At 49.4% G+C, this 13,089-nt stretch overlaps 2 protein-coding genes across 2 annotated transcripts; one reads left to right on the top strand and one right to left on the bottom strand.

Annotated features, from left to right (window-relative positions):
* Positions 1 to 336: 336 nt before the first annotated feature.
* POFUT1 (protein O-fucosyltransferase 1) lies at positions 337 to 5,738 on the bottom strand. The gene is made up of 7 exons (XM_086853120.1): positions 5,456 to 5,738; positions 5,115 to 5,236; positions 4,809 to 4,991; positions 4,163 to 4,275; positions 3,309 to 3,501; positions 2,559 to 2,801; positions 337 to 2,130 (listed from the first exon to the last, which is right to left on the bottom strand). Exons 1-7 carry the CDS (start codon positions 5,613 to 5,615, stop codon positions 1,942 to 1,944), a joined length of 1,203 nt encoding a protein of 400 aa, XP_086709246.1. The 5' UTR covers positions 5,616 to 5,738; the 3' UTR covers positions 337 to 1,941.
* On the top strand, positions 5,670 to 12,621 carry PLAGL2 (PLAG1 like zinc finger 2). The gene is made up of 4 exons (XM_086853119.1): positions 5,670 to 5,746; positions 6,202 to 6,311; positions 7,710 to 8,105; positions 8,907 to 12,621. Exons 3-4 carry the CDS (start codon positions 7,843 to 7,845, stop codon positions 10,126 to 10,128), a joined length of 1,485 nt encoding a protein of 494 aa, XP_086709245.1. The 5' UTR covers positions 5,670 to 5,746; positions 6,202 to 6,311; positions 7,710 to 7,842; the 3' UTR covers positions 10,129 to 12,621.
* Positions 12,622 to 13,089: the final 468 nt, after the last annotated feature.

The raw sequence follows: 13,089 nt of genomic DNA, 5'->3' as shown, positions 1-13,089 counted from the left end.
GCCCCGCGCCGCCGCTCCCGGATGGAGCCGGGACAAAGGGGCCCCCGCCAAACCCCAAAGTACCCGGGTTTGCCCCAGCCCGGCGGGATGCGCCGCCAAACCCCAAAGTACCGCGTTTTGCCCCAGCCCGGTGGGGCCCGCCGCTCTGACCCAGCTGGGGTCTTTAAAATCCTCCAAAGCTCGGGATATGTCCAAGAAGAAAAAGACCACCATAATGATATGTAAGAGTTAAACCCCATCAATCAGAGTTGTCTGGACCACAGCAGCGCAGTGGAGGCTGCAGCTCTAGTACCTGAGACTCCTGCTATGGAGGAAGGAATGCTGGTGCACTACGAGTCAATACAAAGTCAAGTTTTTATTAGTACAAAAAAATACCTTATTTTTTTTTTTTAAAAAAAAAGCACCCCACCCTAACATTTTAATACTTTTGTCTTCCCAACAGTGTGGGGAAAGGCTTGCCCTGCTTCACAGCAAGGCAAGGCAGCCCCCAAGGGCATCACCCAAGATCAGTAAACTGTATGACACAATGAGGTTGTCTTCAAAAGCCCAGCTCCCAAAGGCCCCAAAACCTGATAATTTTCCCTCAAATCCCGTAATTTTTGAAGCCAGCCCTGAGGAAACAAGACATGAGATTTTGCCACCCTGAGGTCTGAGGGACCTTCTCATTTTGACCTCTTTTGCTCACTCCCCTGAGCCTTCAAACTCTTCCAAAGCTCAGAAACATTTCAAGGAGGAAAAGACCACCTTTAAAAGAGACATGTGGAGTTAACCGCTCATAACTGCCTTGCCTGGACTGCAGCAGTGCACTGGAGGCAGCAGCTCTGGTACCACAGACTCACCCAAGTGGAATTTTTGAAAAATGAACTGTTCTGTACTCAATCTTTGGACCAGAAAACAAAGTCACAGAAGTACTAAAAGGCATTGGTCGAGTCTCACCATGTTGGGATTATCAGTGTTACCAGCATCTAACCACACCAGGCCAAACAGAAGGGTTTGAGCTGTTGCTTCCCCATCAATGAATAATTTTCCAGAGTTACCTTCACTGGGAACTGCCCCAGACAAGTGTAATGCTCTCAGAGAGGTTATCTTATAAAGTACAAAAACAAAACAATACAATAGACCCAGGTATGACATACCCAACCCCACTACAGCTATTTTAAAAACCATGGCTCCAAGTTTCTCTTCTACCATAGACCTCATTGACATCAACACCTACAAAGCTACAAGCCCTCAGTCTCCAGTTCCAGACTGGCTGTGACAGATCTCCCCTGCCATGTCCCTGCACACATCTTGCCCCAGGCTGATGCAGAGAGGCTGAACAGGCAACTGCCATGTCACACCATGTCCCACTGCACTCCTCCAGCACCACCAAAGAGATCCAGGGCCCCACAGCACTGGGGATGGAATCTCTTTGGACAGGAGAAGGGACACTGAGGCACTGTGGTGACACAGGTCTGGTAAGACAACTATGGTCCTTGATAAACCCAGAGCTTTTTCAGTCCTGAGCTTCACCTGATATGCCCAACAAAAGTTTTACATTCAAAAAGAACCAACTGTAGTCAGTTTTAGACATGAAGCTTCAAAACATCTCCAGGTGAGAGTTAAAAATTAACGGAGAAAGAAAAGAGGAGGAAATCTGAGCAGCTGCTTCATCATGATTGCTGGTGAATCCCAACTAGTGAGAATGGAGAGCTATAAAAGCTACATCTTAAAAAACTATATATAGTTTATAGTTTCCCATCAACTACATGATTTAAATTTCCATCAGAGCTCACACTGGAAACACAGGAGAGATCAGACAGAACAGTCTGGAAGAGACTGTGAGGAGCATTGGAGGGCAGGAGCTCTCCCACAGCCCAGCAATGACTGCTCACAGGGAATGCTGCAGCACCAAAGACCCAGCTCAGAGTCCTGGAACCACAGAGCCTCTTCCTCCTTCGGTCAGAACTCATCCCGCAGCCTCGGTGGGTGATCCATGCCGAAAAATGAGGAGGGTTTCCCATGGATGTCGCGCTCTCTTTTCACAAAGGCAGTGAAGGAAGAGACACAGTTCCCAATGAAGTGGTCGGACTGGCCAAGGATGTACAGATCAATCTGAGGCACTTCTGGCTGCAAGCTGACAACCTTGAGCTGCAGAGAAACGAGAGCAGATGAATCCAGTCAGCTATTATCACAATCCAATGTCTTGGCATAGTATTAGAAATGGAATATACAAGAGAAAGAGATTGAGTTTTGTCTTTCTCTGCCCTATAACTCATTTATGATTAGATCAACGTCAGAACATTTCTCAAAATCACTTAGGTTTATTTAATTTAAACCCTTTTCATGGAAATATTTACTACCATGCCAGACAATGCTCTTCAATCTCCTGCAAAAAAAAAAGTTTTACAGGATAATTTTTATTGCTATGAGCCAAATTCACTTTGAGATGATAATATTTGGCAGTGAATAACCTATTCCACAACTGCCTGTCTACTGTCCATGATAGGATTGGGCCAGAGTCCAAGGGAGGTTTTTATCCAAGCACTCCTGCCAGAAGAGGTTTCTGGAAGACACACCTTTTCCTGGAAGAACTGTCGTATTTCTGTTGTGTAGGGCTCAGAATCCGTAGCAATATAAACAGATTTAGCTTCAATCTTTGCCACCCAGAGCTTGAGAGCCCGTTTGATCTCTCTGAGGTCTGGCAGGCACATGTCCATGGTGAGAGGCACTGCAGCACTCCGATCATAGCCCACACACTGTGGTGAAGCCATGAAGTGGGGCCCAGCTGTCCCATCCTTTAACATGTTGCAGGCATTTTTCTATTGGAAGAGGAAAAGAGAATCACAGAATCATCAAAGTTGAAGACCTCTGCAATTATCAAGTCCAAACTTTGAACAGATATCCTGTGCCCACTAAACCTTATGAGAAAGTGTCACATCTACTTGTGTTCTGGACACTTCCAGGAATGGCAATTCCACCACAGCCCTGGGCAGGCTGGGCCAGTGCTCAGCCTTTCAGTGAAGAATTTTTCCATAATACCCAACCTGAACCTCCCCTGGTGCAAAGCTGAGGCCATTTCCCTTTGTCCTGTTGCTGCAAGGAGAGACCTTGCCACAACTTTTTTTCGTTTTCAAAGCACCACATTTGAGTGAGAAAACACCACCACACCCCCAAGCTCTGCCTGTCTGAAAGAATCCCAGAGGCACTGCTAACACACAGGGAGCTCCTGGATGTCAGCAGAGATCAGGTGGGTCTCCCAGCACAGCTCCTTTTTGTGCAGCTTTGCCCACATCCCACTTGTCACTGGCCTCCAGCCGCTGCCGTACCCAGTCCGAGCCGATCCTCAGGTGAATGCCAACGTAGGGCCGGAGCAGCAGAGACTGGATATAGGCTTCTCCCTTCTTCACCATCGTATCCGACCACTCCATGTACTTCTGCAGGGGCCGGTGCTCCTCCAGGACAGGAAACTGGGCTGGAGCTCCAGGTAAGGCGAGAACAGGGTGCTCAGAGGGTGGAAACCTATGGAAAACCAAACCTCAGCAGTCTGAAACGTGACCTAACCTGCATGAAGACTGCTGTGAAGGTTAGAGAGCAGGAACACACCAAAATATGCAGAATTTATTGCTCCAAATTTAGACAGTTTTAGCTGTTTTGCCATCCGAACTGAAGAAATCTCAGGGACTGTATTTTACCTCAGACCTTTTATCTGACAGCCAGTAAGAGAAGAATCTCAAACATGCAGTAGGGAGCTACCAAGCAATGGGATGTTACATTGTCACCCCAGACTAGAGCAATTCTGTCACCCAAACTTACTGATAAGCACTCAAGTCACTCATAGCTCTAAAAACAAGAGGTAAGCAACAAAATACAGTTCATAATCACCAACTGAGAACCAAATATTTCTGATTAATTACATATTTAATAAATAAATACTTAATAAATCAAATATTCCTGGCTCAGAAGTCAATCAGTCTAACAGAGTTCATACCTAAAATAATGCCCACAGGAAGTGCTCAGCAAATATTTAATGGAAAAAGCATTAATATTTTTAACTATATTACTAACTAACCACTTCAATCTCTCCCTCAAAATGTGAAGTCACAATACACAGTCACAGCTGCTTTCCTGAGTGACTCTAAATGCTCAGCGACCTGCCAGCACTTTTCCATCTTCGTGCTACCTTTGGATCCAATGGTCCTTGTATGCAGGACTGAAGGAAATTCCCTTGAAGAGCTCAGACTTATCAAAATCCACTTGGAACTGATCCCAGAAGGGACCAAATGGATTTCCATCCTGCAAAGAAAAGACAAGCATCCATTCAGCGCACACACAAAGCCTGAAAGATGGATCTAGCAAGAACCTGAGGTGCAAAGCAGGAGCCTGTTCCAGGATGGAAGCAGCTGGAATACAACAGCCTGTTTGACACACCAGCTCCACAGGAAGGGAAGTTCACTGAGAAGGTTGCAAAGGTTGTCTTAAAGAACAAGGGCACCACAGCTTCCAAACTAGTAGTTAAGAGAGGTTGCTTTAACACCAGTTGGAAAACTACCACAGCTAGGAAACAGAGAGCAGGAGGTAAGCTACAGTAACAATTAAATCTGAGGTGACAAAATCTACTTGCACAGACTGTGTCCCCATCCCCAAGCACTTGTAGACAATGAAAACTAATGAAGGCACAGCATGCCACTCCACAAGTGGCGAAAGCAACGCCACACAGACCGATTTTTGGTGGGTAACTCTAAATTTGCAAATCAATGGCGACCTGAATGAGTCAGTCACAGCCTTTGGAATTAAGCCGTGCCCGCGGGGCTGAGGAGTGAACTCACCTTCATGGGACACGTGCTTTTGTCCGCGCTTCTCTGGGCAGCAGCCTCGAAGCAATAAGCCACTCTCCTGCCGGGCGGCCAGTGCCGGGGCGCCAGATGCTCCATGAATTGCTCCAGGCTGATCACGCGGTGGTACCGCCGCAGCGGCTCCAGCCTGAAGTGCTCCGAGTAGGGGACGTGCAGCTGTGGGGGGACAGAGCCCGTCAACCGGGGGTTCCCTTACCCGGGGCCCGCAGCTCATTCCCGGAGAGCTCCCAGCCCTGCCCGCCGCGCCCCCGCTCCCTCCCCGCGCCCGCCGGGGCTCACGTTGGTGTAGGGCGGGCGGTGGTGCCGGTACTCGATCCAGGGCGGCACGGCCAGGGTCCGGTTGAGGGCGCGGGCGAAGGCCAGGGCTCCCAGGAAATGCTCGGCTTGGTTACCGAAGCGGCCTGCGAGAGACGGGGCTCAGGCGGGGACCGCGCCGGGGACGGACCGGGCACGGACCGGGGGATGCAGCGGGAGCCGCACCGGAGGCGGCGCCGGGGCACGGACCGGGGAATGCAGCGGGGAACGGACCGCGGACCGCCGGGGACGGAACGGGGTCTGCACCAGGAACCGCACCGGGGGATGCAACCGGGAGATGCACAGATGCACCGGGAGAGCCTCACCCATGCAGGGACAGTAGAGCAGGTACCCGGCCTCGTCCCAGGCGGGTGCCGCGCCGCCTCCCGCCGCCATCACCGGGAGGAGCAGGAGGAGAACGAGGAGCACCGGGACCGGCGGCACGGCCATGGCGGCTCCTCGGCGGCCAGAGCCCGGCGCCACCATCCCGTCATGCCCCGCGGCGCGCCGCTCTGGCGGCCACCACCGAGGCGTGACGTCACTCCCACAAGGCCCCGCGCAATGGCGCCGCCGGGGCCGGGACCGGAGCCGCGCTTGGCGGGGCCCGGGGGAACGGGGTGAGCGCGGGGGGGCGAGGGAGGGGGGCGGCACCGCAGCGAGGGGCGGTGGCACGGCCGTACCCTCCCCTCGGTGGCGGGGTCCCCTCAGGGGACAGGGGAGGCGTGTGAGGAGGAGGAGGAGGATGCGGGACGGAGGGGGGGGGCGTAGGCCGGGCCCGCCTCCCTCCCCTCAGGGCTGCGGAGCGGGGGGCGGGATGTGTGATCCCGCTCCACCGGGGCTGCATGATCCACGGAGCGCTCCCGGGGGTGGGGGTCTCCCGGCTGGCTTCCGAAGCACACGGCGGAGGTGCCGGAGGGAGGAGCGAGTTGCCCCTCGCGGCCACCCCCCGGCACCTTCGTTGCCGTTTGCAAGCGGTTGCAACAGCACTTCTGAATTCCCTAAAATTCCAGTGTGATCGTTTATGCGCCTTACTATTAAAAACGTCAAAATTCAAACTCTTGTCTTTTTCCAGGTAGCTTTGAAACTGGCCCAGATGGCCGGGCTTTTTCGGAGGGAAAGGAGCAGCTCCCTGGTGAAAGTGGTGGAGACTCCCGGGACACCTGCACAGCTCTGGAGCAAGAGGTAGAGAACACTCATCTTTTCTGGGACATATTTCATAGAGAGGTGAAATATTCATGCTTTTAGCACCCAGAAAGACAGACTGCTCTAAACCACAGGCTTCCTGCACCCTGAGGGGTCAGAGCAGCTGTCACATCACGCTGGTTTGTCCCAAAGTGGCACCTCAGCAGTTCTGGTCCTTTATTGTTCTTCTCTGATCACGTAAATTTAGCCTGCATAAAACCAAGTTTTGTTCTTAACAGGCATTCCCAAAGCTCACAGTGACATGTTTTCTTGGAGTGATCACGTTTCTTAGTGTTTTCTACCTTGAGGGAACCATCCATGGTTATTTGGGGTGATGGTGCAGTCACAGCAATTGTTAATTCAGCTCTTCATAACGTTCCTTGAGCACTTTCTTGGGGGTTGGTTTGTTCCCTCGCAGTTGCACATCCTGCCCACAACTCACACTCATGTTAATGTGCAGCAGGAAGTTCCTCCTCTGAAGCAATCATGGAGTGAGAGTTTGATGCTATTTTAAGAAGAGTTTCTCAGGCAGTCAAATTGAGTGAAAGAGATCGGTTTTATTTCAGCTGACCGTTTACCACTTGAGCTGGCGGTAGAAACCTATAAAAACATTTCACTTCACCAGCACACAACTCAAGAAAAGCCTGCTAAGGGAGATTAATGTAGAACCTCGTCAACATGAAAGCCAGAAGAGCTTACAGGAGATGTATTCTGTTGAACAGGAAGCAGTCTGAGCTTCCATTATTAATGGATAAGAGTGTCAAAGTAAAAAAAAAAGTTAAAAATTGCTCATTACAGTAGAAAACTTGCTGATCCAGAGAGGCAGAATCTGCCTCACAATCGAAAAATGAAAATACAGTGAGTAATCCCACCCTGAAGAGGAGCAGCAACCGTTGCCTTCCAGAAAAAAGTGTGGTGTTGACGATAATTCCTCAGCCCTGTTCAGCCACATGTGAGTTTCAGATTGATTCGCTCTGGAGATGGTCTTGCCCAGTGCACTAGGTTGGTAGGAGAAAGGATGGGAAAAAGAAATACAAGAGAACCTTGGTTTCTCTGAGAATTTCTGAGGGAATTCCTTTTAAGCAGAGACCAAGAACAAGTGAGAGTATGAAAAACTGGATGAGAAGTGATCTGCAAAACACACAGGGAAAGGTATTTAGAGGTACAAATGGACACCTTTTATGATATTTCAGGAGAAAATACATCCAACAGGTAAAGCTGGCTCTTAATAGTTGCAAAAAAATGCAGTTCAGAAAAAGTTTAACATAATTTTATTCAGGGAAGAGGAAAATATTGTTGATTGGAGTTCCCCATGTCTGGGAACACGCATCTTCACATATTCATTGTGTACATGGGTGAAGGATGCAGTGTCTTAACACCAGCCTTCTGTGATTTCAGATGAAGGAGTTTTGCTGTTAAAGCAGTTTGGTCACAGGGGGCTCCAACAGAAAACGGCACCAGGACAACATCACAGCGAGACGCCCACGGGCTCGAGTTCTGCTTGACATGGCCATGTTCTACTAGACCTGCCATGACGGCATTTTTTCCCAGTGTTCCCAACTGGATTCAAGATGCAAAGCAGGAGGAGGAAGAGACAGGCTGGAAATTAGTCCCCAGACCAAGAGGTGAAGAGACCGAAAGTCAGGGAAAATGCCAGTGTGAACTATCAGAGCCCTCCTTCCCTCACGTGGACAAGCTGAGAACTCACACACTTTCCCATTCGGAGCAGAGGCCCTACAACTGCCCCCAGCTGCACTGTGGCAAGGCCTTTGCTTCCAAGTACAAGCTCTATAGGTAGGTATCTGCAAGTGCCTCTGCTCAGCAGTGCCAGGAGAGAGGGGAAACCCCCTCCCTCGTGTGTCTTTGCTTGAATTTCTGAGAAGTTGGAGGAGGGGAAATGCCCTTTTACCTTGCAAAGCTGTTGAGTCCCAGACATTACCATACTTGGCATCTCTTTAGGCACCTTCCAGAGAACTTCAGCTAATGCTGTGTCCTGAGCTCGAGGTGTTTTCTGTTTCACTGAGGAGGAAATAGGAACAGAAAGTGAAGTTCATAGATTAAAAAACAAAATGAAAAGCAAGAATAGTGTTTGCATTTGTAAGTCTTGCCTCTAATCACAGGGATAATACCATGACAGCTTTTGCTCCAGTATGGAGAAGCAGAGTTCCCATTTATGTAGTAAAGTACAACACAAAATAATTAAACAGTGACAGCTGAGAACTTGAAATCAGATGAACCACAGTGTGGGGGAGTATGAGATACCAAGGTGAAATCAGACCACAGTGGCTGTCAGCAGACTTGGGCACAGCCTGACCCTCCTGATGAACTGAAGTTTTCTGCTAATGCCACAGACTAGGGAAGTTTTCTTTGGCAGCCTCAGCAGAGAGCAGGAGCTGAGGAGAGACAGCTGCTGGGACAGACTGTAGGTTTTGCCTGAAGCATTGTACTCCTGTGCTCCTTGTTTAGTGGAGATAAAATGCCATCTGGGATTTTTGTGGCATAAAGTGTAGGACACAAGAAAAATTTTGGAAAACTAGCATGTGTTCCCTCAGGAGCTAGATGTTTGTCTGACCTTTCCTGCTTTTCTCACCTAAGGCATATGGCCACGCACTCTGCTCAGAAGCCTCACCAGTGCATGTACTGCGAGAAGATGTTTCACCGGAAGGATCACCTTCGGAACCACCTGCAGACCCACGATCCCAACAAGGAGGCCCTGCACTGTCCCGAGTGCGGCAAGAACTACAACACCAAACTGGGCTTCAGGCGACACCTGGCCATGCATGCGGCTGCCAGCGGTGACCTCAGCTGCAAGGTGTGCCTCCAGACCTTTGAGAGCACCCAGATCCTGCTGGAGCACCTCAAAGCTCATTCCAGGCGGGCTTCAGGAGGGGCGAAGGAAAAGAAGCATCCGTGTGACCACTGCGATCGGCGCTTCTACACCCGGAAAGACGTGCGGAGACACCTGGTAGTGCACACGGGGCGGAAGGACTTCTTGTGCCAGTACTGTGCTCAGAGGTTTGGGAGGAAAGACCACCTGACCAGGCACATGAAGAAAAGCCACTCCCAGGAACTGCTGAAGATTAAGACGGAGCCAGTGGACATGTTGGGTCTGCTCAGCTGCAGCTCCTCTGTGGCAGTGAAGGAAGAGCTGAGTCCTGTCCTGTGTATGGCATCCAGAGACATGATGGGTGGTAAGAGTTTCCCTGGCATGCTGCCCGTGGGCATGTACAGCACACATCTCCAAACCATGCCAAGCTCAGGGATGCCCCATTCTTTGGTTCCTAATTCTCTTCCAATGGGAATGAGCTATCCTCTGGAGTCTTCTTCTCCCATCTCCTCCCCATCGCAACCTCCTCCAAAGTATCAGCTTGGATCTACCTCATATTTGCCTGAGAAGCTACCCAAAGTAGAGGTGGACAGCTTTTTGTCAGACTTCCCTGGCAGCCTGTCTCTCTCATCTGGTGATCCTCAGTCCTCTTCGCCTCAGCCACCTGCCCTGGATGAGGCTTTGCTTTCCAAGAGCCCTGCTAACCTCTCAGAGGCTCTCTGTGCTGCTAACATGGACTTTTCTCATCTTCTTGGCTTCCTCCCCCTAAATCTTCCTCCTTGCAATCCACCTGTCTCATCGGGGGGATTGGTCATGGGCTACTCGCAGGGGGAGGCACAGCCACTGCTCACCACTTTGCAACATCAACCTCAAGAGTCTCCCGGAGCCGGGGCCTCACTGAACTTTGGGCCCCTTCATTCATTGCCCCCCGTCTTCACCTCCAGCTTGAGCACAACCACGCTGCCGCGGTTCCACCAGGCATTCCAATAAGCTGGAAATAGCACTGGAGAACAGATCTTTCAGTCACCCTTTTGTGGAGAGCCTTAAAAACGCACAACTCTTCCTTCCTTGGGGGTGTGAAAGCTCTGGCAGAGCTGGGTCAGACAGGAGGTTTCTGATCTTGGAGGGAGCACTTGTAGACTGGAACAGCCGATATCCTGTGTGAGTCCCAGTCCTGTACAGCAGAAGATTTCAGCTGATAGACTGGATATATTTTATCTAATTTTTAATCTGTGAATCAGGAGCCGCGCTTAGCACTGACCTTCCCTGAGAATGCTGGAGCTATGTTCCTCTCTGGGAAGGGACTGTCCCTCAGAAGGAGTTGAGACTCTTTCATCCTGGGCTAAACTTTTGAAGAGTCCAGCTTCCATTTCGTGTTGCCACACTGCAATTCTGGCAAACCAGCCACACCTCCACATGAAGAAGAAGTCATGATACCGCTCTGTATGAAGCCAATGGGGAAGAGGCTGTCCTTCCCTGCTACCTCTCATCCCATCACCCAACACAGCTTGCTCCACATCAGTGTTAAGCAACAAGCCCGTTTACATAGTGAATTCAGCGTCACCTCTTTGTAGCCATTAGGATAAACTCATTATGGTGAACATTGTTTACACAACACAAATCTGTTTCTGCCATTGCAAAAATAGGAGGCACCAGAATACACTGGGTTCATCTCTGGTGTAGCTAGAACACTGTTTACACAACGAAGTCAGGTTGCACTGATTTCTCTTCACTTATCATGTTCTTCCCCCATGGGGAAATACACTGCTTTTGGACCACTTCAGCCTCTGCCCCTGTAGGCAGCAGCTTCCTGCCTTTTCTTGCTAGCTATCCCGAGTGAAGGGGATGGAGCAGCTCTCACAGCTTAGCTTGGTGTGCAGTGTATGGACAGAGCCCTTTTAAATATGTCCCCCAGGCAAACAGATCTGGAAACCAAAGCACGTGAGAGAGCTGGGTGAGGAGCTTGGGACATCGAGCACTGGCATACCAGGCATGAGAACAGGCTGCAGGCCCTGCTCCATGGGTTCCCTCAGGATGAGGAACAGAGTATGAGTTTCTTGGGTTTGGGGTTTTTTAACCATGGCTATTCATTGAGGTCAGCACCCTTTTTGGTTTGTCCAAAAAGCAGTTTCAAAGGTATATTTTAACCTCAATGGTGGTAGCACCCAAGAATCAAGGAAAAATTGGTCCCAGCTTCTTGTACACACTGTCAGTGTATTTGAAGCATTTCTCCCAACATCAATAGTTCTAACAAATGCTGAGGTTTGGGGCCTGCAGTCAACTTTTCACTTTGGTTTTGGTTCCACTGGCCTCCTGAAATTAAAGTCCTGCTTCCCTTGCTCCCTGCCCTACCTCTTAAACTCTTCCATGGGCTGTCTACCTGCCAGGGCAGAAGGGTTATACTGGGAAGTGGCAGCCAGCTGCTGGTGTCATTTTGTCACCGGTATTGTCTCCTGCTCCTGTTTTCCTGGGCACTTAGACCGCAGATGGGGACATACGGAGGTCACCCTGCACTGGTGCATGTTTATGACTATGGACAGGCAGATCTTCATACCTCAGCATGGAGGAACCATTGTAGGCCAATATAAACCAGGAAATCTGTCAATATTCTCCATAAATTTAGGAAATGCAAAATCTACCTCTACTCTGTTATCTCAGCTCCTTGGGTGAAGCCAGATGCTGTCCTCCCTTGTCTCCCCAGAGCATATCCACCTCAGTTGATGCAGATTCCTTCCTGCTGAGCCATGATCCCACTGCGTGACATCAGCTGTGCCTCTTTTGGTTACAGGCTTGTCCCCCTTCCATTTTACTCCAGAATTTTATTTTTAATTTAGTTTAGTAATTCTTCCCAGAATGACTCTCTAGCAATCCATTGATTCTCCAGAACATAGATCGGTTGTTTTAGGTTAGCCAGCAATGCTGCAAATAAGACTTTTGTATCAAAATGTAATATAAGATTTATTTACCTCAGCAATATCCTGTGGCAATGATCTCCCCGAGTTGAATGCAGTACTTTTTCCTTTTCTCCACTGGAAAATGTTGCCTTTCCAAGTCCAACGAGTGCCTTCTTGTTCTCTAACCTAGCAAAGGTAAACGGGGCATTGCAGCCAGTCTGTTTACCAGCATTGAATACCTCAGGCCTGTCTTCTATTGCTTTGCTCTTTGCAAATTAAAGAGTTTCACACTGTTATCAATTATATGCAAGCCTTATCCCTGTCTTCAGTTGAGAGGATTATTATTTTTTGAGAAATAAATGGTCAGAACTGATCGCTGACTGCCAGTGAGGATTATCAGATTTATGCAATGCCATCACACACCTTGTCCCACCACAGAACATTCAGCTTTCTTGCTTCCTGCCTGCATTGTACTCTGAACAGATGTCATCACTGGAATTCCTTTAGCAGTGGTAGCTAAACTTAGAGCCAGGCATCTTTTTCCTACCAGTAGTCTGTCAAAGAATAAATGGAATTCATTTTGCTATGATTTGCATGTGTGATTTGCTTTCCACAGCTACTTTAACAAGGAGAACTGCAGTAACCTTTGTCAGTGGAAGGAAAATCTAACCCAGCAAGGGCAGTGTGGTCAGAGGCAGCACTGGAGCTGATTCCAGGTGTTTGCACAGGAAAATGGACTCAAAGTTCCTCTAGCACAACAGCTGGTAATCTGAAAATATTTTACCAGTCAGTCTAAAACTAACGAGACTATTCCCTTTGAAATAGCAAGTGTGCAATTCACAGAACAAATTATAGTGAACAATTTTTACCTCTTTATAAGAAAATACTTCAAGCATCCAAGCTTACAGCATTTGGGAATCCCAGTCCACTTGGACATGTGTACCAAGCTCTTAGGCAAGTCAGTGGAAGTCAGCTTAGCCCAGCTCCTGCTGATGCAGCTGGAGGTAAGGGACAGGGGTAACCTTGGCATGCTGTGAGGGGGATTGCTGCAGCACAG

This window comes from Cyanistes caeruleus, chromosome 16 (assembly GCF_971803275.1).
Source record: "Cyanistes caeruleus chromosome 16, bCyaCae1.hap1.1, whole genome shotgun sequence".
Taxonomy (NCBI): domain Eukaryota; kingdom Metazoa; phylum Chordata; class Aves; order Passeriformes; family Paridae; genus Cyanistes; species Cyanistes caeruleus.
The sequence above is the reverse complement of the archived record's forward strand: the minus strand, read 5'-3'. Positions and strand labels throughout refer to the sequence as shown.

What these genes read in the sequence shown, in the direction of transcription:
- POFUT1 (XM_086853120.1), bottom strand. Translation starts at nt 5,615, where the DNA reads ATGGTGGCGCCGGGCTCTGGCCGCCGAGGAGCCGCCATGGCCGTGCCG. An exon ending in GCTCTACTGTCCCTGCATGG is followed by an intron (nt 5,237 to 5,455) that starts GTGAGGCTCTCC and finishes CGTCTCTCGCAG; the next exon opens with GCCGCTTCGGTAACCAAGCC. An exon ending in AAAGCACGTGTCCCATGAAG is followed by an intron (nt 4,276 to 4,808) that starts GTGAGTTCACTC and finishes TTTTCTTTGCAG; the next exon opens with GATGGAAATCCATTTGGTCC.
- PLAGL2 (XM_086853119.1), top strand. Translation starts at nt 7,843, where the DNA reads ATGACGGCATTTTTTCCCAGTGTTCCCAACTGGATTCAAGATGCAAAG. An exon ending in TCCAAGTACAAGCTCTATAG is followed by an intron (nt 8,106 to 8,906) that starts GTAGGTATCTGC and finishes TTCTCACCTAAG; the next exon opens with GCATATGGCCACGCACTCTG.